This window comes from Trichoplusia ni, chromosome 28, assembly GCF_003590095.1.
Source record: "Trichoplusia ni isolate ovarian cell line Hi5 chromosome 28, tn1, whole genome shotgun sequence".
NCBI classification, from domain to species: domain Eukaryota; kingdom Metazoa; phylum Arthropoda; class Insecta; order Lepidoptera; family Noctuidae; genus Trichoplusia; species Trichoplusia ni.
This window is the reverse complement of record NC_039505.1, coordinates 340,026-349,614: the sequence shown is the minus strand read 5'-3', so window position 1 is coordinate 349,614 and position 9,589 is coordinate 340,026. Positions and strand designations below refer to the sequence as shown.

Here is a 9,589-nt window from a genome sequence, read left to right as displayed (position 1 = left end):
CAATATTTCTCCTGATAACCTCGATGCCTGTATACAGCAATTCTCTGAAGCTGTCTCGTTGGCTGCTGAACATAACATTCCCCTTTAAAAACTCGGCCTCTGGAAAGCTTTCGTCCCCGCCGGGGTGGGACCGTGAGTGTTCTGCCATGGTCAAAGCCCGAAAGGATGCCTGATTGAGTACAATCGGATTCTTGCTAGATCCAGGCGTCTCTTTAAAAAGAAGAAATCCGAAGTTTGGAAAAAAATCTGTGCTTCTCTTTCTCCAACGTCCTCGATCCTCGATCCTTCCTCGATCATCTGGAAAAAGTTCAAGGGATACAGCCGTGGCTGCTCAACCCAGAATCCTTTCACTATGCCACATGACCTGGCTCCCAACTTCCTGTGTAAACTAGCCCCGCCCTACGTTCCGCTTAGCGAGGAATGTCCCTCATCCCCAAACCCCGCCATCCTGTCCAACGATCCCTTGGATCTACCCTTTTCCATGTCTGAGTTAGAAGCAGTTCTGAACCACGTCCGTGACTCAGCTCCGGGGATTGATGGCTTTCCCTACTCCTTTTACAAGAGGTCTGGAGCTCTTTGCCACCAGTACCTCTTATCCCTTATCAACTCTTTTTTCTCTCTCTCCCATATCCCAGATAACTGGAAAACCATATCCCAGAAGTCAGGAAGAACTTCCGGCAGTGCAGACCATTACAGGCCAATCGCTCTTTCTCCTGTCATTGGTAAGATTCTTGAACACCTCATAAAGGTTTGTCGAAAGCTGTAGCCTTTCGCCGAATCCCAATTCGGCTTTCGCAAAGGACTCAGCACCATGGATAGCATCGGCGTCCTTGTCACGGATACGCGGATCGCTCTCTCTAAAAACGAGTCCGTTTTAGCGTTTTAGCTTCCTAGATATCTCAGCTGCATATGACAATGTCCTCCTTTCCGTGCTCAGTAGTAAACTACGCCAGCTGAGCATTCCGGCTAAGATGCGACAATGCATTTACAACTTGTTTTCGGGACAATATGTCAAGCTCCACATTCCCGGTGTAGACTCTGTTACCAGAACTGTTTGGAGAGGTCTCCCTTAAGGCTCGGTCCTCAGTCCTCTGCTTATCTTATCTCTGATTATAACATCTACACTTCTGACCTCCACACATCCCTTAATAGTGACTGCCGGATCTTGCAGGATGCGGATGATCTCTGCCTATATCTGCCGTATGAATCTTTAGATCAAGCCTCGGCGTCCATGCAGGTATCCCTCGACTCCCTAAATCACTGGCTCGTCTCCCATGGTCTTAGTTTATCCGCACCCAAAAGTTCAACACTCATTTTCACTCGGAAAAGAGTTATCCCGGATTTTCGCCTGGAAGTTAAAGGCCTCCCTGTAAATTTAGGGAACTGCGTGAAATTTCTGGGTGTCATCCTGGACTCCAAATTAGCAGGTGTCTCTCATATTAACTATGTCACGGGCAAATATGAGAAGAAATTGAATTTGTTGCGAGCTCTCGCAGGCGTTTGGTGGGGCGCTCATCCGTTCAACTTGAAACTCATTTACAATGCCACAATAAGGAGTTTGCTGGACTACGCCAGTTTTTGGTTGGAGCCGTGCAGCAAAGTTGCACTGGCCCGGCTCGGCGTTGTTCAGTCAAGAGCCCTCCGCATTGTATTAGGTTGTATGAGGTCTACACCGATTAACGCATTGCAGGTTGAGAGTGGCGACCCTCCTCTTCTCCTTCGCAGGCAGTACCTTGCTGATAAATTTACGTACAAGATGGTCCTTAATTCTAACCACAAGCTACTGCCGAAGCTGTCCACTCTGGATAACTTGCTCAGACGTAGTTCATATTTAATATACAGGATGGCCCATAAGTCGTGGATCAAACGCAACTAGGGTTTAGATGGGGTTATCAGCTGCAAGAAGTTGTTCTACGGGAGGTCTTTAAGGTCAACACTTGCAGAGTTATAATTTATTTTGTGTTTTATGAGAATTGACTTTTCTTAACTAATTCTTATTAAAATTCGAAAAAATCTACACCCTGTATCTTTTTTATAATTTCCACTAGATTGGTACTGATGAGCCCTTGCTTTTGACATGCTATTTATGGTTGTTTATTGGGTGTGTTGAAGTTAATATTAAGTTTTACGATTATTTTTCCCCCAAATCATAACTTTTTATTTACTTCGGATCCCACTGTGAAAAAAAAATACTCTACCGTAAAGTGACCCTGTATTACAAGTTTTGGCGCATTTAATAGGGATTCTGAAAAGGTGGCCATAAAACATGGCCATAAGTGGCTCGAATAAATTTCTAGGACGAAAAAACAAAACAACGATTGTGTAATAATTGTTTTATTAAGCAAAAAATTTCACAATAAATGCTCAAAATTCCTGCCCCTAACCATAATACATAATCTGCACCTGTCTAATAAAATTCCTACGTAACCTACGGAATGCACCTCTGTTGTTTGTAACTTGTACCCTAGCAAATTCGAGCTTTTTTCGTAATTCTTGTTCGCTATTGTTCTCTCCTTGGTAAACTATTTCTTTAAAATAGCCTCAAAGAAAAAAAACTAATGGATTTAAGTCGGGCGACCGGGGTGGCCACGCAATATTTCCGCCTCGACCAATCCACCGGTTGGGGAAGCGTTCGTTCAAGTGATCTCTAACTGCTCGAGCGAAGTGAGGCGGGGCGCCATCATGTTGCAGCTACATTTCTGCTATGATTTCTTCTGGAACTTCAGCTTCGTTCAGAATATGATTTAAATTATTTTGCAAAAAAATTAAATACCGAGCACCATTCAACCTTGCTGGCATTTCATGCAGCACCAACTGCTGGCCAATTATACCAGCCCACATGTTAATGCCAAACAGATGCTGGAATCGATCATTTCTTATGATATGGGGGTTCACTCTGGAGTAAAAATGTAGATTGTGGATATTGAATACTCCTATTCTTCTAAAACTTGACTCATCCGTTCATAAAACCTTGTTGAACAACTGCGGAACCTCTCTGTGGTATCTTAGCATCTCTCTGCAAAACCGCACTCTAGGTTCATAGTCACCGACCAGCAAAGCTTGCACCCTTTGCACGTGGTAGGCGTGATATTTGTGTCTGTTAATGATACGTTGCACCGTCGATCTTGGAATCCCGATATTACGGGATATTTGACGTTGACTTATACCAGGATCCAATCGTAATTTTCTCCCAGCACTTCATCTTCATTTTCAAATTCCACCACTGCTCATTCTACCTGCTCTCGGAGCATGCTGACCGGGTAAAACTCCCTCCATGTACGAATTATGTACACGCATAAAGACCCTGTAGTCCGGAAAACGATCACGGTTAGGGTAGCGTTGACGATATTCCCTGGCAGCAGCCCGGGCATTGCCGTCGCAAAAGCCATACAGGTAATACATTTCTGCATACTCCCGTTGGGTGTATTCTCTCCTCGCAGCAGCCATTTGTCCACTTTTGTAGCCAATCCGTCCGATTCCGAAACTAGTCCGATTCGCACAGCACTGGTCACAGGTAGGCAATTTAACACAAGTCCGAAAAACAAAGCGTAGGTCAAAGGATAGAAATTGATCATAAGTCGTCGTAAAACCGAGAAAAAGAACACGTGCGTACTCACAAACAGGAAGCGAGACACTAAAAAACACTAAATATTGTATATATACACGGTGTTTTTTTAGTCGTCTTACAAAAGCAGCCCAGTTCGTGTATCCAATGACTAGAACACGTTCATGATAAAAAAAATTGAATTTATGAGATTTGAATAAATTTAAAATGCAATTTTTATTCAATATTATGATGCAATTCGTAGTTTTTCAGAAATTCAGCTCTGTTGCGAGCGCGGTCCGAGCCTTGTAAAAATGGTGAGGGGCGCGGGCGGCGGCATTTTTATCATTTTTAAGAGTATTTTCAGATTTATCTTGTTTAATTTTTCTTCGTACTTATTATCTTAGTTGATGATAAAAAAATAGTAATAATCGCGCCTAGGGGTATTTTACGTCGGATACATGAACTGGGCTCCTTTTGTAAGACGACTAAAAAATCACCGTGTATATATCCTGGGACAACTCACACACGGTTATCTGATCCAAGCAGAGCTTGTGTTATGGTAACCAGACAACTGATAAACTTACTTATATATTTCTAAATACAGACATATTATAGATAAATTACACCCAGACACTAGAACAAATGATCATGCTCATCACACAACATTTGTCCTGGGCGGGAAATCGAACCCACGACCTCCGGTATAGCAGTCAGGGTGACTAACCACTAGACCAACAGGCCCGTCAAACAAAGATCCCCCTTTGGTTTTAAGCTCATTCAGAAAACTACGTGTGGTTGGAGAGAACGCCCCGATTCGCCAGTGTAGTAAATTACCTGTCTTCACCTCCCCATACAAGGTCCTACACTTTCTCCCTAATTTCACCCCTTTCATTGGCGTCAATAAGGAAACTATTCAGGCAAACGATTGCTTTTCCCATTTCGTCAATGATAAGTGGCCTAATCACACCCAATTTTACACAGACGCTTCAAACTTTAGCCCGGATGGCAAAACTGGGGTTGCCGTCTATCTTTCAAACTTCCAAACTTTTCTTCAATTCCAGTGCCCTCCAGAGACATCCGTGTTCACTGGAGAGTGCATTGGAATCTTAGAGGCACGTAAATTCATTTCTTCGCATAGCAATATCACGAAAGCTATAATTTTCTCCGACTCCAGAAGTGCCCTGGAAGCTATCGTTAAAAACTCTGTAAAAGATAACCTCCGTAGTCCAATAATTATAAACATTAAAGAACTTTTGTGCCTTCTCTCCAGTAAGGATATAGAGGTAATACTTGTATGGATACCAGGCCATATGGGCATCGCGGGAAATGAGTGCGCAGACTCAGCTGCTAAGGCGGCTATCTCCAGCAGTTTAGCAGACACGACACTTACCGCATAGAAACCTATGACTTGATCCATAAGGCGAAAGCTGACCTCTTCAAAGTCTGGCAATCTTACTGGGATGTTTCCAGTAAGACCAAGGGTGGAGCACTTGCAGCAATTCAGCCCTCTATCCCCTCCAAACTTTGGTTTCACAAGTTCAAAAAGGTTCCAAAGCGGGTTACGTCAGTAATATCCGCATTGGTCATTGCTGCACTCGTTTTCCTACACAAAATCCGAGTCCTTAATAATCCCCTGTGTGAGTGTGGTCTAGAGGAAGGCACTTTGGACCACATTTTCCTCAACTGCCCCCGAAAGAAAGTTTACGATATGGATCAAGTTATAAGCAAGCTTAAGATCCAAAATCCAGTTAATGTCCGCCACCTCCTTTCCTTTTTCCCAAATCCCCAAATTATATGCGCTTTTATTAAATTTATTCACACTAACAATATAAAATTGTAAAACCATAGACTAAATAGAATATATTTAGTCTATGGTTGTAAATAATCTCTATGATAAGTATGTATCTACTAACTCATATTTTGTGTTGTTACAGGTTGCAAAATATCGCCTGAAAAAACTTATAAGTTTTAAGCCCGCAGAATACCCATGTGTGGTCACTACGCGACACTGGCAGTAATTGTTGCGCAAATCAGCAGATTGCCAAAACCCAAAAAAACTTATACCCGCTTGTTTACTTAAATTATAAAGAATTAAATATTAAAAGTCGTATAACAGAAGCTTATAACGGAATGGGTAAAATGGACAAAACTACAAAATGAAACATAGTGGGTAGGCAGACATGAGTAGTGAAGAATTGAAGAAAGAAAAAATTGTATTATCCGGACACAGCACTGTAACGAATGATACTACTTCTTATTGGCAGCAGCTCGCTTGGGCCTGCTCATGGTTATAGGCTTCTTTGGTGTGGCAATAGCAGCAGAATTCGTCGGCGACTCGGTGCGGAGTTAAGCACATTACAGCCGCAAGATACGGCTATAATGCGCTCCGCAGCAGATGATATGTGATGCCGCGAGCCATCGGGAGCCAGAACATAAATACATCCATCTCTTGTCCAGCACCTGATTACCCCACACCTTTTCCGTGCAGCCATGAACAGGTCATGCCTTGACTTTTTCAAAAACTCCGAGATGGTGATGCCGGAACGGCATAATATATGGTTTTGTCAAACCATACATTATTACGAACCGTCATATCTCGTAGCTTAACTAAAATAGGACGTAATCTTGAAGAGGAGGCGGAGCGCCCCATTCTGTGACAGCGCTTTATGTCATCTGCTGAGAACCCATCCAGCCTCAAGCGTACCTTCACTGTGTCGACCACCACCTGTGCCGTATCTTCATCTTTCCTCTCAGGAATGCCAAACAGCAGCAAGATACTTCGTCGCCCACGCATCTCTATGGAGTCTACGGTCTTGGCCAACAACTCTATCTGCTGGTGCAGGCCATTGACCGCCTGAGTGATGAATTCCCTGAAGACAGCAAAGTCGGAGGCAAATGTCGAGATGTTGCTTGAGTCCACTGGCGCCTTCTGCAGCTTTTCTTCAAATTCTGCCATCCGCTTTTGGAAGATATCCATCATGCCAGTCACAGTGTTGTTTAAGTGATCCATTTGTGATAAATTACAATTTGTTGATGTGGAGTAAAATTTTGACAGTGAATTGAAAGGACGGCCTTCACCGACAGGTAGCTTTGTCTAAGCTGTTATTAGTACCATTAATCCAATATAGAATACTTATTAATTTATTTTTAATTAAAAAAATTATACAGAGCTAATTATTTTGTTGTTAACATTCTAACTACCAACAAGTTATTTTAGTCCATTAGATTTAGTTCTTTTCAGATATCTTAATACTCTTTTGGCATATTCCCAATGCTGTTTAGTGTGGCAATTATTAAATTGGCCCAAAAAACTTATAGCATAACTAATATCTGGCCTAGTTAAAGCTGACAGGTACATCAAACTACCAATTAGTTGTTGATAGGCACACATTTATTTACACCTACCTCACCTCTACTTACATTTGATTTGACTTCCATAGGTGTATGAACAACCTTACAATCACTTAAATTAAATTTGCTTAATAATTGATCAATATAAGTTTGCTGCCTCAAAGTGACATATTCTTTATCTTTGTCAAAGGTTACATTCATTCCAAGACATAGTTTGACTTCTCCTAAGTCTTTAGTGTTAAACTCTGTTTCAAGCTCTTAGTTTGAGTTTTATCGTTGGAAAATACACGGTGATTTTTTAGTCGTCTTACAAAAGCAGCCCAGTTCATGTATCCGACGTAAAATACCCCTAGAGGCGATTGTTATTTTTTATCATCAACTGAGATAATAAGTACGAAGAAAAATTAAACAAGATAAATCTGAAATATACTCTTAAAAATGATAAAAACGCCGCCGCCCGCGCCCCTCAACATTGTTACAAGGCTCGGACCGCGCTCGCAACAGAGCTGTGTTTCTAAAAAATTACGAATCGCATCATAATATTGAATAAAAATTGCATTTTAAATTTATTCAAATCTCATAAATACCTATTTTTTTATCATGATCGTGTTCTAGTCATTGGATACATGAACTGGGCTGCTTTTGTAAGACGACTTAAAATCACGGTGTATAAAGAAATCATCAACATAGACAGTTACAATGGTCTTACATTGATTATTGGCCTTTATATACATGGCTCTATTTTTGACCTTTTGTAACCATTACTGGTCAAACAATTATCTACCTTTTTATTCCAGACTCTAGAGGCCTGCTTAAGGCCATAAATGGCCTTTTTAAGTTTTAATACTTTACTAGCTGAACTACTACTATTATAACAATCTGGCATTTTTATATAAATGGTTTCCTCTAAATCGCCATTTAAGAACGCAGTCTTACCATCTAAATGGATGATATCTAGACCTAACTTTACAGACAATGCAAATAATAACCTAAGAGTTGTATGTCTCACTACAGGCGAAAATGTTTCAGTAAAGTACACACCATATTTTTGGGTGAAACCCTTTGCGACTAGACGTGCACGGTAAAGCACATTGTTTTCACTATCGTACTTTTTTCGCAACACCCATTTTCACTACACTATCGTACCATCTTTTGGAACATCTACTAGTTCTCACGCACAATTTTCTCGAACGACTGTAACTCTTCCGGCACTGCTGCTAACCACTGTGCTTTCTCAGGTCCTTCCAAGGCTTTTTGCAACAATATCTCACCTGTAAACATTTGGTCATCATCTGTGCAAGTACTTGCAAATCCAAATCTGTCTGGCTGCTGTCTACGCCGAGGACGCTTATTGTGTTGATATTGTTAAGTAGTATGGAGTCTTCACTGTCTGTTGTACCAGATTCTGGGCTATCTAATGTTTCTTCTTCGCAAGGTACATACATTTCACCACTGTCATCCATGTTCAAGCTCTCTGATTGTTTATGTGAATCTTTCTAAAGTGTCAAAACTTCTGCCCCTACTGGAACTATATTCACATTATCTGAACAGTTTTCCTGTATCTCCAGAACATTATTCTCGGTCTCTATCTTCTCCAATACTATAACATCTCTACTAGTAGTGATAACATTAAACTTTGGATTGTAAATCCTGTTCCCTTTGTCATTACTGGAATAGCCCACAAGGATACATTTTTCAGCCTTTCTGTCTCATTTCAGCAGAGGCATTTCAGCAGGCAGAGCACACTTACATACATGTCGGTGTGCATAAAAGAAACGAGTGTATCACACCGTCTATTTAGTAGTGTTAACTTCACAATAATCGCTTTAATGTTGGGGAGAGCATAAAGCACAAATTTAACAATATTGTAAACAAAGCCCGTGGCTTAGGTAGAAAAGCGATGGCCAGGTTATGTAAACGTCTTAGGATCAAGTCTCACTGCCCAGCATCGACATTTTGAATTGTTAAAATATTTTTTTTATAGTTTCGTATTATTATTTTTGTAATGTACCCGATATGTGGGTAGACACAGTGAGACACATATATATTTTTTTGCTCCTATTTATTAATCTTATTCTAGAATATTTTAATGTTTTGACCGACCCAGTTGCTTAATAGACCCCCCTTTACTCACTAATAACTGTTTTCAAGTCATTTACGCTACTCTTTAACTTTCATCCTTGACCCCGCATTTCATCACCATCAAGAGTTGGAATCCCTCTTCACTACAAAGATGGCTGCTTATGAAGCAAAGCTGACATCTGCTACCACTGGCTCCTTCTCCTCTGCTGCTTCAACATCAGTTGCAAGTCTAACCTCAATCTGGCAAGAATTTAGTGATTTCAAAAGCTTTGTCATGCAAGGTCTTTCAAAGTTCAAAACTCAATTGGAGCTACTTTCACATGGTTTTGACAGGCATGAAACTATTATGCGGCGCAAGGTGCTTTTAATCCATGGAGTCCCAGAAGTTAAAGATGGGAAGGTGCTTGATGTTGTCTCTCAAGTATTCCGTGATAACTTGAAGTTGAACGAGCTCTCCAGGGAGAACATCCATGTGTGCCACCGGTTAGGATCAGGCAAGCGTTCCAGGCCAATACTTGTGAGGTTCTTCACCACCGAGCATCGCCAACTTTTTGGGGATGCCAAGAAATCACTTAAAGATACCAGTTACACTATATCTGAATTCTTGAC

At 41.2% G+C, this 9,589-nt stretch overlaps 1 protein-coding gene across 1 annotated transcript in view; it reads right to left on the bottom strand.

The window, feature by feature from the left end:
• Positions 1–8,062: 8,062 nt before the first annotated feature.
• The window catches only part of LOC113505990, a 13,345-nt gene continuing 11,818 nt past the window's right edge, over positions 8,063–9,589 (bottom strand). The window contains exon 2 of the mRNA XM_026888856.1: positions 8,063–8,169. Coding sequence (XP_026744657.1) covers positions 8,063–8,169 — 107 coding nt within the window. The remainder of the gene's footprint in view (positions 8,170–9,589) is intronic.